General features: G+C 49.5%; 1 protein-coding gene across 2 annotated transcripts; it reads right to left on the bottom strand.

Moving 5' to 3' along the window:
• Positions 1–344: 344 nt before the first annotated feature.
• Positions 345–16,406, bottom strand: LOC311579681 (uncharacterized protein C11orf86 homolog). 2 transcript variants are annotated; one of them, XM_084750463.1, is made up of 3 exons: positions 15,783–16,406; positions 1,693–2,346; positions 345–1,053 (listed from the first exon to the last, which is right to left on the bottom strand). In XM_084750463.1, exons 2-3 carry the CDS (start codon positions 1,963–1,965, stop codon positions 955–957), a joined length of 372 nt encoding a protein of 123 aa, XP_084606589.1. In that variant the 5' UTR covers positions 1,966–2,346; positions 15,783–16,406; the 3' UTR covers positions 345–954. The 2 variants fall into 2 exon arrangements, with proteins under 2 accessions (XP_084606589.1, XP_084606590.1); XM_084750464.1 differs by lacking the exon at positions 15,783–16,406 and adding an exon at positions 12,221–14,437.
• Between the last annotated feature and the right edge of the window lie 266 nt (positions 16,407–16,672).

Raw genomic sequence — 16,672 nt, 5'->3', positions numbered from 1 at the left:
AGCGGGCCTAGCTTCTAGGCCAAGTTCCCAATGGCTGCCAGGGAAAAATACTGCCCAAGACCTCTTTTGTGCCTGAGTGCTCCTCCCAGGTTTCTGAGTTCTGAGAAAACAAGGAGCCCATCACTGCGTCTCCTGGACTCACCCAATCCCTCAGTGGGCCCTGTACCAAGGCATCAGGCTGGAGGCTGAAGAACTCAAAGGGCCCACCAGAAGGCCTGCTACCTTTCAAAGAGCTCAGACCCTCTCCTCAGAGCGAGACCTTGGACTCTGGGCCTGGCCCGTCTCACAGGACTTGGGAGAGGCTCAGAGCTTTCATGTTAGTCACTAGGCAAATAGTTATCATGAGCTCAGCGGTTTTATTGATGTGTTCAACCCGTGTCAGGCATTGTGTGTGTGTGTGTGTATGGCAGGGTGGGGAGGGCTTGGGAGGTGAAGGTCTCTTCTCCCCTCTGGGCCTCAGTTTCCCTCTGTCACACAGGGAGGGGAGACTCTTTTCTTCATCAGGGTGCCATGAAATCCAAAGGTAGCAATAGGCACTTTTGGGCTTCTCAGGCATACAGTACCCATACTGAGGGCAGTCCAGACGTGGTCCTAGCCTTTGGAGGCTCACAGTCTGTGAGAGAGGCCCAAATCTTGGCCTGTCACTAGCAGCTGATCAGAAAACCAGATAGAGCTTGGGCCGGTGACCAGGCAGTATTCAAGAAATTCTCAGCCTTTGTTTGGCTTCACCGAACTCTGTCCTGGAAGTGGGTGACTGGTCTATGGAGCCTATGGAGGTCTTTGCTAAGAGCTATCTGCCAGAGCCAAGAATGGCAGTCACACGGGGGCCTTGCATGATCTAGTGACAGAGGCCTCCTCTGGTCACATTACAAAACCCGAGAGCCATTCAGAGTCCAGAAAAACCCCGAAGAGGCAGGAGTCCAGCTGATGGAGTGAAGGATGATTACAGCATCTCTAGCTATTGGTGTCCAACGAGGTCTCTGGGGAGGCTGGTCGATTCAGGGTCACACTGGGGAAGCTGGCGACAAAGCTCTTCCACCTTCTCCTCATGTTCTGGAAGACGAAAGTAGGACAAATAACAGTGGTGGGCTTCAGGTGCTGTTCCACTCACAGCCACTAGGTGGGAGTAGATCCATGAAAGAGAAGCTAAGCTCCGCGAGGGGGGGGGGGGAGGAGAGACCCCTCCCCATGGGAAGTAGGGCCAGGAAAGTGAGGGGGTGGGGCGGGAGGGGAAGGACCTTCTCTTCTTCCCTGGCCAAACAGAAGACTTGCCAGAAGTTGCATTGGCCAATCTCCTTGTCTCCTGCTCTAGTCACCCTTCCAACACAGTGCTACATTAATCATCTTAATACGGGCCTGAAAGGCTGGCATGGCTGTGCAGCCCTGTATTCCTGGAACTCAGAACACAGAATAGGACCAAGAGTTCCTGGCCACTCCAGGCTACACAGTGAAACCCTGTCGTAAACACACACACAGCCCTGACCATGTTCCATGCAGGCCCCACTCACCCTTCTTCCAGCAACCTTCAGTGATGCCCTAAGCCCCCCCCTCACCCCCCCTCGGGAAAATCCCAGCTGCTTTCAGTGGTATTTTCCTTGGCTTTCCTCGGGTCAGCTGGGCTCTTAACCCCTTGCTGCCTGAGTCCCCACCCACCCTTCCCCATGAAACTGATAATTCAATTTGAAGCCACACCTGTTGATACTGCCTCAGCCACCGCTGGCTGCCTCCTCTCTGGGTTTGGATCAGCTGCTCTGTGTCTCCCAGGGTCCCTGGCAGCCGCTCCTGAACAGGGACCTCCAGCCCTTCCGTTCCATCAAGGCCTTGCGACCTGGACTTCTTGCTGCCCTGTCTGAGGCTCAGTGCCCGGTGGAGCCGGCCCTCCAGGGGCCTCCCTTGGGATTCATGGAGCTTCCCATAGCAGGACCGGGGTTCTCGAAAGGACTGACTGCGCAGGCTGGTCCCCATGGTTCTGGAGGGCTACCACAGCTCTGTAAGCCACAGGCTTTGTGAGATGGACTGGAGGCAAAGGTCAGTGCTGCTGTGGTGGTGGCTGTCATAAACCAAAGGGCAGCACAAAGGCCAAGCACCTCTGAGTCATTTCCCCATTGTCTCCTCAGCCCCGTGGGACTGTATAGCCCAAGCTGGCCTTGAACTCGGGATCCTTCTGAGGGCTGGGCTGGCTCCTCCTGTCTTTCCTCCTCCTTCCAGGCAGCCTCCTCTGATCACTCCACCCCCTTGGAGACCTTGGCCTCCTCTGAACTTGGCCTTGGCGGTCCACGCCACTCATCTTATTGACATGAAGCAAAGAAGCCCTCACAGCAGAGCAGAGCACAGAACAGCTTCCACCTACAACAGTCAATTCGTAAATACCAGAGTGGACTTGGGTAAGGCAGGGGCAGGGGCCCGGAAAGTGGTCCCTCCTTGTTTAATGGCTACAGAGTTTCAGTTTTCCAAGGTGACAAGAGCTCTGAAGGTCAGTGGTACACATAAAATACCATGACCTGTAAGGACTAAGGAGATGGCTCATTCATAAAGTGCTTGCTGCACAAGATCTGAGTTTGGTTCCCTGGTGCCATGTGGCAAGGTGGATGTGATGTCAGCACACATCTGTCATCCCAGCACCAGGGGGAGGCAGCAGTCTCCCTGAGCCTTGCAGATCCCCTATTTGAGTTGCACTGGTGAGCTCCTGGCTCACTAACAGACTTTGTCTCAAAAAATAAGGTGGAGCCTGTTAAAATGGTTGAGTGGGAGCTAGTCCCAGCACTCGAGAGGCAGAGGCAGGCAGATCACTGTGAGTTCAAGGCCAGCCTGGTCTACAAAGCAAGTCCAGGATAGCCAAGGCTACACAGAGAAACCCTGTCTTGGAAAAAAAACAAAAAACAAACAACCCCCCCCCCACACAATAAGCAAACAAATAAGTGTAATTTGGAAATATAAAAGGGTGAGGCCAGGCAAAGTGCATGATGTCTTTAATTTCAGTGCTCATGAGCTACAGTCAGGGGGAAATCTCTGAGTTTGAGGTTGGCCTGGTCTAAACAAAAGCTCTTCTCTCAAAAAAAAAAAAATTAAAGGTAGAGAATGAGAGAGGATGACACCTGATGTCAGCTTCTGGTCTACACACACATATACCACACAGAGACATAAAGAAAAACAATGCTGTATATGGCCAGGCATTGTGGCATTGCCTTTGATCTCAGCAGTCGAGAAGCAGAGGCTGGTAGGTCTTTGAGTTTGAGGCCAGCCTGGTCAGGGTACACAGAGAAACCCTGTCTTGAAAAAGCAAAAAAGAGGAAAAAAGAAAGAAAGACAGATCCATAGTAAATTTTATTTCACTGTAATCGACTTTTGTTATTTTATTTTAGATAGGGTCTATTCCGCGCCCCCCCCCCCAAGACTGGGTTTCTCTGTAGCCTTGGTTGTCCTGGTCTCTGTCGGACAGGCTGGCCTGCCTCTGACCTTGAACTCACAGAGATCTGCCTGCCTCTGCCTCCCAAGTGCTGGGCTTCTAGGCTTGCGCCACTGTGCCGGCTTTAGATAGGGTCTTATATAGCCCAGAGAGGCTTCAAAGTTGCTATGTGGGAGAGGATGGTTGATCTTGAACTCCTGACCTTTGCTCCCCTCTACCTCCTGAATTCTTGGATTACAAGTGTGGGTCACTCTGCCCTGTGTAGATAGTTCTAGGGATGGAACTCAGATTCTTGTTCATGGCAGGCGAGCACTGTACTAACTGAGCTACATCCTTAGCCTGGGGTGGGGGAGGGGGTAGGAGGAAGAAGAAAAGAAACAGGACAGCTCCAGGGGGTAGGTGTCAGGAGGACTGAATTCTTTCCAGCCTTAGCTTTGTCCTCGATATTCTAGCAAAGCACATGGCTAAGAGCTTATCTCTGGGGACCACTGTCTCCTAAGTAAAGCACAGTTTCATTGCTTGAAGCTCTGTGACCTTTCTCTCTTCAGTCCCCCCAGTGTTGGGAGTGACAAAGAACTCAGGCTGGAGCCAGGAGGGCATAGTTCATTCCTTTCACCTCAGCACTCAGGAGGCAAGGGCAGGCTCATTCATCACTGTGGGTTTGAGGCCAGTCTGATCTACAAAGCAAGTTTCCAGGACAAGCCTGAAACACGGAGAAACCCTGTCTCAGAAAACAAAACAAAACAAACAAACAAACAACAACTCAGAGGCTGGCCATGGTGTCACAAACCTTTAATCCCAGGACTCAAGAGGCAGAGGCAGGTGGATGGATCTCCATGAGTTCAAGGCTATCCTGGTTTACAGCGTGAGTTCCAGGACAGCCATGGCACAGAGAAACCTTTTCTCAAAAACAAACAAACAAGCAAAACATACAAAGAAAAACCATCAGGCCATTGTGTGAACTAACTGGGGTATATATAGGGTCGTAGACACTTCAAAGTTAGTCGATGGCTTCGTTCTTGTGTATGAGCCTTCCTTTTTTAAGTTTCCTTGTCTATAAAATGGGTTGTATGGAGAACCAAACCAAACCAAACCAAACCATGCTATGCACATGGAGTGAGGCTCCACACAGCAGAATGAGACTGGGGAGAGGCAGTCTGGGCCGGCAAATTCCCTAGAGTTACATAATTTGAAGACTAAGGGGATTCCACACATCAGAACCACGCTCGGTGGTGGTTTTACCCATCACTCTTTGGGTATTTTCATTTCAATGTCCACATTTCTGGGCCTAGGAAGCTGGCTCAGTAGGTAAAGGCATTTTCTTTTTTCTTTTTTTTATTTATTCATATTGCATCTCAATTGTTATCCCATCCCTTGTATCCTCCTGTTCCTCCCTCTCTCCCACTTTCACCCTATTTCCCTCTCCTATGTCTGTGACTGAGGGGGACCTCCTCCCCCTGTATATGCTCATAGTGTATCAAGTCTCTTCTTGGTAGCCTGTTATCCTTCCTCTGAGTGCTACCGGGCCTCCCCATCCAGGGGATGTGGTCAAATATGGGGCACCAGAGTTCATGTGAAAGTCAGACTCCACTCTCCACTCAACTGTGGAGAATGTCTTGTCCATTGGCTAGATCTGGGTAGGGGTCTATGTTTACTGCACATATTGTCCTTAGCTGGTGCCATAGTTTGAGCAGAACCCCTGGGCCCAGATCTGCCCGTAAAGGCATTTTCAATGGAAGGAACAAATTGTCCTTTGACCTTCACACACATGCTACTGGAACCCCACCCAATAAATACGTACATATATTTACATTTTTAAATATAAAAATAATGTAAAAATTGAGACAGAGTCTCACTAATTTGCCTGGGCTTGCCTTGAACCTCTAAAGTCAAATGTTTTTTTTTTTTTTTTTTTTTTTTTTTGCCTTAGTCTCTTGAGTCCCTGGGGTGATAGGCGCCCCTCCTCTTGGCTCATTATCACATTTTACAGCTCAGCAAGTAGAACCTTACAGAGACTAGCATCTGGCTAGAGCGGAGCTGTCAGCCTGCCTTTGAAGCCCTCGCTGTGGTACTCTGCCATGCGGCAGGATGGGGCACCCTCCCCGCCCCCTGGCATCTGGGCTGCCAGCTGCAGCCCCTGGGGGCAGAGAAGCCCTGCATGCGCCTCTTGGCTTTTACCCTCATTTCTCTCTCTGGGCCTGACTTCTTCATACTCTTTCCTCCTCCCTCTCAGCTTTGGAGCCTTCCCAGGGTGATGTGTCTCTTAACGTCTGCCAGTCGCCGCGGCTGGCGAGATGACTTAGTGTCTGAGTCAGGGTTCTATAGCTGTGAAGAGACACCATGACCAAAACAACTCTATGGAGACGAGGCTGGCCTGGAACTCACTATGTAGACCAGGCTGGCCTCAGACTTACAGAGAGCCTCCTGCCTACACCTCCTGAGTGCTAGCATTACGGGCCTGCACTACCAAGCCTAGTTTATGAGCGGTTGGGGAATGATCCAACCAAGCTATGTACCCAACCCCTGTCTTTTTGTTGTTGTTGTTGTTTTTTGGTTTTTTGAGACAGGGTTTCTCTGTGTAGCCTTGGCTGTCCTAGACTCAATTTGTAGACCAGGCTGGCCTCGAACTCACAGCTCTCTGCCTGCCTCTGCCTCCCGAGTGCTGGGATTAAAGGTGTGCGCCACCATGCCCGGCCCCTCTTTACAATATTTTAAAGGTTATGTTATGTATGTGAGTATTTTTGCTGGCACGTGTGTATGTGCACCACATGTGTGCTGGGGCCTGCCTGAGGCTAGAAGAGGGAGTCAGTCCCTTGGAACTGGAGTTATGGGTGTTGTCGGGCCAGCACGTGGGTGTTGGGAAATGAACCAAGGTCCCCTGCAGGAGCAGGGATTGCTCCTCACAGCAGAGCTCGTCCCATCCCTAGATCTGAGTAGCACCTTCGGGGAAGTATGCTGGACCCCATGGTACTGGGTAAGGTGTCTGCCCCTTCATCAGCCCAACAGTGCACACATCCACTTTAACCTTCAGACAGAGCACTCTCAGAAGGCTAGGGAACCATCATTTTTATCTTTGTGTCTCCAGGACCAGACGTAGTATTAAATAGTGAGGGCTGTTTGTTACCTGTTGCCATGTGACTAATTGTAATGCCTTCTTCCTCTTTTTTTTTTTTTTTTAAGTTTTGTTTTCCAGACAAGGGTTTCTCTGTGTAGCCTTGGCTGTCCTGGACTCACTTTGTAGACCAGGCTGGCCTCAAGCTCACAGCGATCCACCTGTCTCTGGGCCCCCTAGTACTGGAATTATGGCTTTTGTTGTTGTTGTTTGTTTTTTGGAGACAGGGTTTCTCTGTGTAGCCTTGGCTGTCCTGGACTCACTTTGTAGACCAGGCTGGCCTCAAGCACATAGGGATCCACCTGCCTCTGCCTCCGGAGTGCTGGGATTAAAGGTGTGCGCCACCGCGCCTGGCACTTTTTCTTTCTTTTTTTCTTTCTTTTTTTTTTTTTTAAAGACAAGCGTCTCATAGCCCTGTTTGGCCTGGAACTCACTATGTAGGCCAGGCTGGCCTTAAACTTGCAAAGATCCACCTATCTCTGTCTTCGCAGAGTTGGGACTAAATTCCTGGGCCACCGCGCTCTGCCCTCTTTTAGTTTTACCCACTGTCTTTCAGGCAGGTTCTGGAGCTAATCCCTCTGTGGATATCATCTGAATCTCCAGAGAGCTTAAATGAAATTTAGTGGCTTAAAACAACATTAGCAGCTTAAGACAGCACACGGTTATTATCTCTTTGTTCCTCTGTGTGTGTATGGAGATTGGGGGGGTCAGGGGGGGGGGAGGACGGGACTGCGAGTGGCTTAGCCTAGTGGAGGCCTCTCAAGGGCTCCCACCAAGGCCTACAGTGTCCCCTCAGGTGGCCCAGGGGGCGGCTGTGGTGTGCAGCAAGCGTATCACACAGCAGAGCTGTTTACAGAATTCTGCCCTTCATAGACTGTTGTTAGGCCAAGGGCCTCGTTCTCTTCAGAGAGCTGCTCAGGACACAGCATCTCAGAGTAAGCGAGTGTGAGTGAGGGCTGGAGCTTAGGGGGAAGACAGAAGCCAGGCTCTGGAGTGTGACACTAGAGGTGACAGTCATCACTTTCTACTTCTTAGAAGCAAGTTGCCAGGCCTAGCTTGCTTTCAGGGGAGACGGTGTCGAGTGGGGTGAGGTGGGTGGGGGGAAGTACATGGAGGCTATGCTGAATAATTATTTATGACATTTTTATTAAAAATTTAAATATATATAACATATTTTGAGCATACTTTCTTTCCCCCTCCCTCAACTCCTCTCTACCCGTTCAGCTCCATGTTCTTTCTCTCTTTCTTTCTTTTTTTGAGACCAGGTTTCTCTGTGCAGCCTCGGCGTTCCTGGACTTGCTTTGTAGACCAGGCCTCAAACTCAAAGCGATCCACCTGCTTCTGCTGCCCTGAGTACTGGCATTAAAGGCTTGTGTCACCACACCCAGCCTTTCTCTCTTTCTGTTTTTGTCTTTTTGTGTTTTTGTCTTTTTTTTTTCCAGACAGGGTTTCTCTGTGTAGCATTGGCTGTCCTGGACTTGCTTTGCAGACCAGGACGGCCTCCAACTCACACGGATCCACCTGCCTCTGCCTCCCAAGTGCTGGGATTAAAAGCGTGTGCCACCATACCTGGCTTTTCCATCTTTCTTAAAGAGAAAAGAAAAACAACAACCACATAAGACAAAAAATGAAAATCAGGGCTGGAGAGACAGCTCAGAGGTTAAGAGCAGTGATTACTCTTCCAGACGTCCTGAGTTCAATTCCCAGCAACCACATGGTAGCTCACAAACATCTATAATGTGATCTGATGCCTTCTTCTGGCTTGCAGGTGTACATGCAGACAGAGCACTGTATATATAATAAATAAATTTATATAAAAAAATTAAAGCTGGGTAGTGGTGGTACATGCCTTTAATCCCAGCGCTTGGGAGGCAGAGGCAGGTGGATCGCTGTGAGTTCAAGGCCAGCCTGGTTTACAAAGGGAGTCCAGGACAGTCAAGGCTACACAGAGAAACCCTATCTCAAAAAAAAAAAAAAAAAAAAAAGAAAATGAAAACAGACAAAGATACTTTCATCAGATCAGCCTGTAGGCAAGTCTGTGAGGGCATTTTCTTGTTTAATGACTGATGTGGGCGGACTCAGCCTACTGTGTGTGGTGTCACTCTGAGACAGGTAATCAGCCTGTGTAAAAAGGCAGGCTGAGTTATGAAGATCCAGGCAGTTGGCAGCATTTCTTCATGGTCTCTGCTTCAGTTCCTGTCCTGCCTACCCTTCATGATGGGCTGTGATCAGGATTTACAAGTCAAATAAACCATTTCTCTCAGAGTTGCTTTCTGGTCATGGTGTTTATCACAGCAATGGAAAGCAAACCGGGACAGAGGTGAACATCAGGAGCTCGGGTCCCTGGGGTTTTCCCGGAGACTCCATGGCAGAGGCTTAACATTCCAAACCCACGGCCCTGCGTAAGTCTAGGGCCTTGTTCTTTGTTTCCCAGGCTGTTCTGGAACTAACTGTGTAGCCTCAGTTGGCTTCAGACTTGCCCTGGTCCTCCTACAACCATTCTTTTAGGAAAGGAGACAATTCTACAAAGATGATTATGCTATCAGCCTATTGAAGTAACATACTCCTAGCCTGGTGGTGGTGATGCGCACCTTTAATCCCAACACTTCAGAGGCAGAGGCAGGTAGATCTCTGGTCGTTTGAGGCCAGCATGGTCTATGGAGTAAGTTCTAGAACAGCAGGGCTACACACAGAGAAACCCTGTCTTGAAAAAACCAAAAGTAAGCCGGGCATAGTGGTACACTCCTTTAATCCCAGCACTAGGGAGACAGAAACAGGCAGACTGCTGCCAGCACTAGGGAGACAGAAACAGGCAGACTGCTGCGAGTTCGAGGCCAGTCTGGTCTACATAGCAAGTCTAGGACAGCCAAGGCTTCACAGAGAAACCCTGTCTCGAAAAAACCCAAACCCAAACCAAACCAAAAAACCTGAAAAAACAAACAACAACAACCCCCTCCCCTCCAAAAAAAAAAAAAAACAACCAAAAGCAGAGCTGGGTGTGGTGGCGCTCAGGAGGTGCTCTGTGAGTTTGAGGCCAGCCTGGTCTACAAAGCAAGTCCAGAACAGCCAGGACTACAAGAGAAACCTTGTCTCGAAAAACCAAAATAAATAAATAAATAAATAAATAAATAAATAAATAAATAAATAACAGACCCAAACATTAATATTTCCCCAGGAATCTCATGCAGGGCAGAAGGAAAGCCTGAAGCTGAGGTGCTAGCCAGAGGAAACTGCTTCCCAGGAACAGATTTCACATAGCTCCACATGACCACACCTGGCTCAGCCTCCTAAGGGCTAGGATTACGGATGTGAGCTGCCATCCCAGCTGGGGCTCTGGTTTCCTTCTTCAGACACCTGGTCTACATTCTTGGGTTTTAGCACCGACTGGGAAGCTGGTATAGTTCTAGGTCTGACACCACGTTATCGCTTGTGGCAGGGGCCTTTGCCCACCAAGCCTTCCTTCTCACAGGCCCTCCACCTTATCACTTGGGTGCATCGAAGTGAACAGTAAGCAATCACAGTTAGTTCCTGTAAAAGCTCCCGGGAGCGGAACAGAGCTTTCTCTGTGCTTACCGTTTGCTGGATGGGAGTGATCTTAATTTACGGAGCCAAGAACACAACTTGGCCGATGTGGGTTGTCCTGCCTCCTGAGCAGTTCCGCATCTGGGTGTTAACAAGCACCAGCGCATACCCCACTGTAAGCCCACTGCAGAGACAGGTCTGTGCAGGAGCCTGACAAGCCATGTGCACAACCAGGTCCCAGGCACTCCTTATCTTATGGGAGACCTTGGAAACACATTGCTCAAAGCTTTAAGTCCTAAGATGTCCTTAAGATGCAAATGTCAAAACAAAGCCCTTTGTTTGACATCTGAACTCTATGAATTTTTTTTAAGTCTATGAAATTTGCTTGTTTGTTTGTTTGTTTTTCAAGACAGGGTTTCTCTGTGTAACCTTGGCTGTCCTAGACTCGATTTGTAGACCAGGCTGGCCTCGAACTCACAGCCGTCTGCCGCTGCTGGGATTAAAGGTGTGCACCACCATGCCCGGCTAGTCTATGAATTTTTTGTCTTGTGTTTTCCAAGGTGATCCAAGGTGACCGGTGTGTGTGTGTGTGTGGGAAGCACAGCCTGGGAGTTCCAGACTGGGATCAAGAGAGAGGTCACTTCAGTTCTGGGAGCCTCAGTGTCCACACCTGTCAAATGGGCACAGTGTTCCTTCATCCTTGACAGGATTACTAGATCAACCAGAGGAGCTGTGGCTCTGGGTTGGAGAGTCATCCTTCTTCATCCTATGGGCAGTGACTTGGTGGCTGTGGTGACATGTCTTCCACAGGCTTTGTATACAGGCTTTGTGGGCATGGAAACAGTAATGTGGCAGAGCAGAAATATCACGTGCACTGTGGATAAGGGGATGTTATGGTCACCTCAGCGAGACTGGGAGGCACTTTGGAGGTAACTTGAGGGGCCATCTAATTAGAGGAAAGAGAGAGAATATCTCAGAGCCAGCAGAGACCTCTACAGCCAAGCAGTATGGGGAAGATGTAACCCAAGGCTGCCAGTGCTAGTGAAAGGTTGGAACAACTTCTGGAGATGCGACTGTTCACGCCAGACAGCCGCAGCAAGCAGGGGCTTAACAGCCTGGGCGGGGGAAGAGGGGAGAGCGATGGGCTTGAGGGAGCCTGAAAACCACAACAGGGGCAAGTGCTGAGATTTAAGTTCCCTCCAACCCAAAACTATATCCAGGCAAGGGCATACGGTGGCCGTCTGCACCTAAGCCTCAATGATCCAAACTTGTGCAGCAGGTGGGAACTGCTGAGGGGTCTCTGCAGGTGTCAGGCAGAGATGCGAACCGCAAAGACATGAGAATGAAAACTCAGGTCAGACTGACTTCGTCAACCTGGATCAAGACCCCTAAAGAGTCTAATTATCAGGCGGTTCATTCCCAATGAATTTAAGACCAGTATAATTTGGAAAAAAAAGTTTCCTGGTGTGATACACTTCCTGGTGCACAAGGAAGCATAATTACATTGAAACTTGACTCAGGGCACTTGTCATTTCTTCTAAGAGGCTGGGCTCTAGAGATAGGCTACCTGTGCTAGCTTAAGCGCCTAAGGGTCTGGCCTGGTCTCACTCATACAGACAGTGTAGAGGTCATTTGGCCTATTAGCCATCTCTGGTCCTGGTTGTAGGGGCTTGAGATGGTCTGGACTAACAGATAAAACAGATCACCGGGGATTTTAGGTTTTTCGAGACAAGGTTTCTCTGTATAACAGCCCTGGCTGTCTTAGATTTGCTGTGTAGACTAGGCTGGCCTTGAACTCAAGAGATCCACCTGGTTCTGCCTCCCAGGTGCTGGGACTAAAAGTGTGTGCCACCACGCCCAGCTTGGATTTTTTTTTAAACATCTTTCTCAATGGAAAGACAACCCTGTGTGCTTAACAGTCCTGGTTTCTCTGGAGATCTTTGGGTGCAAGGACCTTTGTGCTGTGCTCTTAAGCCCATGTCTTGTTGTTCATGGACTTGTAGGACATTGCCATGGACCCAGTGACTTCAGAGAGCCACCTTTTCCTCATTCTCATGAACATCCAGCATGGCCTAGCAGTATTGATATATGGAAACAATTCCTAGAGACCCAGTAGTAGTGTGGCCTGGATCCCTCGAGAACCCAGAGGACCCATCAAAAAGGAGAAGCTGGGCCCTTACCTACTGCGCTTCCAAAAGACCCAGGTTCAGTTCTCAGCAACCACATGGCAACTCACAACCACCTGTAATTGCAGTTCCAGGAAATTTGATGGCCTCTTCTGGGGACTCCAGCCATACACATAAAATGATAATAAATAATGCTTTAAAAAAGAGAGAAGAGGAAATCCTGTCTCGAAAAACCAAGAGAGAGAGAGAGAGAGAGAGAGAGAGAGAGAGAGAGAGAGAGAGGAGAGAGAGAAAACAGCTATTTCTCAATGTCTCTCTGTCATAGCAACTTGCTTGCCCATACCCCAGACCTGACTTAGCCTGCTGCAGGTTACTGGTTGTAGTCAACTCTTCCTTAACTATGGAGGTCTGAACTCTTCTATGCTACAGGACTCTTGGCCGCATTTACTCCACTCCTTTTAACCACTTATCATGGGCTGGTTTCTATTTATCATGGAACTACTGTTTGTCAAACTTAACCCCGAGTCAGGGTTTCCCTGTGTAGCTCTGGCTGTCCTGGAACTCGATCTGTAGACCAGGTTCAAACTCAGAGATCTGTCCGGGCGTGCACCATCACCGCCCTGCCAAACTCAAGTCATATGTAGCGGCTATATTAAAATGTAAGTAGGGGAGTTAGAAGAAGAAAAAAACAAAACAAAACAAAAGAAACCACCAGGCAGTGGTGGCACACATCCTTAATCCCAGCACTCAGGAGGCAGAGGCAAAGGGATCTCTGTGAATTCGAGGCCAGCCTGGTCTATGGAGGGAGTTCCAGAGCCATAGCTACACAGAGACACCCCAAAATAGAAGAAGACAAAACTCACATCACTCTCCAGAAAGTGAAAGACACGGAGAAGCAAGAAGACCTTACAGGAGCCCCTGAGGTGCTAGACACACTTCCCTCCCTGGGCCCATATCCCAGGTGTATCGCAGCCAAACTCCTGTTGAAACCTGCATAGGCCCGGCTCTGCCCTTTTGTCTGGTCTTACCTTCTGTTGAAATTTCCTAGGATTCCAGCCAAGCTCCCCAAGATTTCAATGATCAGTTGTGGGTGGGTCAGAAAAGTTTAAAAAAATAAATCAATAAAAGGGTTTCTGGGCTCCACCCTAGATTTCCTGACATATAAATTCTTAAGAGTGGGTGTGAGCCCAGAAATCAGGTTGGTTCTGTTTTTAGAGCACCAGGAAGGTTCCTATCACCTTAGACGCCTGGTAAATGCTTCCCCCCACCCCCCTGCCTAAGACAGGGTTTCTCTGTGTAGCCTTGGCTGTCCTGGACTCACTGTATAGACCAGGCTGGCCTCAAACTCACAGTGATCCACCTGCCTCTGCCTCCCAAGTGCTGGGATCGAAGGCGTGTGCACCATGCCCTGCGGGGAATACTTTTGAGGCCTCCCAGAATGTCTCAATAGTCACAAAGGACCCATCTGGAGAGCTTCCAAAGTCAGCATGGATATACAGGGCCCTCAGTCCTCAGGGATGGGCTTGGGTGGCTTGGGACACCGCTAGTGTCTCTGACTTGCGGTTACTCTTGCCAGGCAGAGCTTGGTAGCCGAGATCCTGACACGAGTGGTGTAGACCCCAGGCTCAGAAGTAGTCTCCAGCCAGGCTGAAACTTCTCACCCCAGCTTTAGGTCAGGCAGTTTGGTGACTTGGTCTCTGGGGCCTGGGATGGGAACCATCCCCAATTTTGTTGGGCAAACTTATCCAGGGACAGGAGGAAGCCTGGGTACACTGGTGCCTTGTTTCCTGGTCTAACCTGAGCTACATAATATAGATGCTAGAGCTCTCAGCTCAGAGCCTATGGTTCCTTTGTTCACAGCTGTCCTCTCCCTTCTGGTGCTGCCTTCATCAGTTCCTTTGTTCAGGTCTGAGTCACTTGGGGTAGATGGAGACAGCGCGTGAACCTCCAAGGAACCACATGTCTGCGCACAGGAGCCAGCCAGCAACAAGTCACTCCGTCTCACTCAAAGACCTTGTCACATGGCCAGCTCAAACTTTCTGCAGGCCACAGGGATGCGTGTCTTACACCTACAGAGTGGAGGAGTTTAGCTACAGACAGGAAGTGAGGAAATCACAGGTATTCATGTACTAGAAGGGTAATTTGGGTCAGTAATTAGAAGACTCAGTCACCATTTAGGGCAATGTCTTTTCATGTGGAAACTGAGTTAGAGAGGGAAGAGGCCTTGGCCCAAGGTCACACAGCTTTAACTCTTTTCCTGGCATTAAAAAAAGGAGGGGCTAAGCCGGAAGTGGTGGTTCGCGCCTGTAATCCCAGCGCTCGGGAGATAGAGGCAGGGGGAATCTCTGTGAGTTCCAGGCCAGCCTGCTCTACAAAGTGAGTCCAGGACAGACAAGGCTACACAGCGAAACCCTGTCTTGAAAATCTAAGAACAAAGAGGGGCTGGAGATGGCTCAGTGGCTGAAAGCACATAGTAATCTTGCTGAGGACCCAAGTGTGATTGCCAGCACTCATCCTAGGCAGCGCCCAACAGCTTGTAATTCCAGCTCCAAGTGAACGGACACTCCTGTGCCCTCACACACAGAAATAATGATAAAATGGTTCTTTAAAAAGTCCCCAGGTGAAGTAGTATGAGTTCCAATGCTAGCATTTGGAAAGTAGAGAACTTTGAGGCTAGCCTGGGCTACACAGTAAGGCTTTGTCTCAAAACAACAAAACAAAACAACCCCCCAAAATGTGAACAACAAGAACAAAAAGGTCTTGAACTTGAGCATTCAGTAGACTAGATCTCTTGGGGTTACATAAGGAGCTCTGTAGCAGCCAGGCTGGGCCAATATATCTCCTCAACAAGGAGACATTTGTCTTTGGGTATTTTTTAAAGGTTTTTTTGAGACAGGGTTCCTCTGTGTAGCCCTGGCTGTCCTGGACTTGCGTTGTAGACCAGGCTGGCCTTGAACTCACAGAGATCCACCTGCCTCTGCCTGCTGAGTGCTGGATTTAATGGCACGCCTGGCTAGACAAATTCTTATATAGCTCAGGCAGGCCTAAAACTCCTGCTCCTCAGCTGAGTGCGGTGGCTCATGCCTTTAACTCTAGCACTCAGGAGGCAGAGGCATGTGAACCTAGGAGTTCCAGTTAAGCTTGACAAGCTACATAGGAAAGACAGGATCTCAAACAAGCAAAAACCAACCAACCAAACAAAAACGTCCTGATCCTCCTGCCTTAGACCAACCAAGTGCTGGGATTAGAGTTTCGTGGCATTATACCTGGCTGTTTTGCCATTGTAATTAGGAATATGAAGCCTTTGATGCAATGGCTAAGGCTGAGTCTTGCCCACCACTCTCTTTGGCATATCACACACTTAGTGCTTAAAAGGAATATGTGAATCTGGAAAATTAGAATTTAAATCCACAGTCTCCTACTAAACAGCTGTATTTGATCCATGCAGGGTAGGAGTTCTCCCACATAGATAAAAGGAGGACCAGAAGGTTGGAGATGCCTTAAAAAAAAAAAAAAAAAAAAAAAAAAAAAAAAAAAAAGGTAGGCCATACTGCAGAGGCCGCCCTCGAACTCTAACTCCTCTTGCCTCAGTCTTCTAAGTGCTGGCATTACATACCTGCGCCACGTTGCCCAGCAGCCCAGGGGCAAGCTCTACACAGCAGGGTCGGAATCAATAAGCAGTTATTGTTTAACGCGATGTTCTCAAAATTCTTGGCCTGATCAATAATGACGGACTGTAGATTTTATTTGTTTACTGTCTAATCTCCTGTCACTGGGAGGCAGGAGTTTGGGTTTGCTTTGGTGACTCCCCCCACTCCTGGTTTGGCACAGAACCCAATTTATGAAGCTTTTGTTAGCTAAGCCCAACTTCTCGAAAGAAAATCTTTAAGGTTTTGAGCGGCTCGCCTTTGCGGATCGGGAAATTGAGCTCAGAGACTTGAAGCTGATGATGCTCCAAGGTCACATCGTGGCGGGCTCCTGTCCATCATCCCCACTCACGTAGCTTCTAAAGGACGCCGACACGCAACTCCAGGTGGTGCCGGCGCTTTCTCCTTTATCGTGCCCTTCATTAACGCTTCTCCTGCGACCTCTTCTCTATCCGCTAATGAGTACCTGCGTTTGGCAGAGCTGCCCCAATCCCCGTGCATCTGTTATGATTGCGGTTTGAAGAGACACGTGCTACACCAGTGAATGAATCGCACGTCCCCACCCCCGCCGACAGCCAATCAGAATGAGCCGAAGCCGGACCACTTCCGCCTATTGCGGGCCCTGGCTGCGCCAGACGGCCCACGTGAGGCTTACAAGAAAAGGGAGTAGGCGGTGGCGCGTAGGGGGCGGGCTCTTTCCGCCTCCTCACCAATCACAAGGTCCTCCGGTGACGCGAGAGGCGGGGCCGGCGTGAGGCGCCAACGCTTAAACGCGAGGGGTAGGTGGGTGCAGGGAGGAGTCCTGAAAGGGGGAGCGGTGAATGATAGGCCCGTCCATCCAATCCTTGGAGGGGTTGGG

This window comes from Acomys minous (assembly GCF_964271855.1).
Source record: "Acomys minous genome assembly, chromosome: 2".
NCBI classification, from domain to species: domain Eukaryota; kingdom Metazoa; phylum Chordata; class Mammalia; order Rodentia; family Muridae; genus Acomys; species Acomys minous.
The sequence above is the reverse complement of the archived record's forward strand: the minus strand, read 5'-3'. Positions and strand labels throughout refer to the sequence as shown.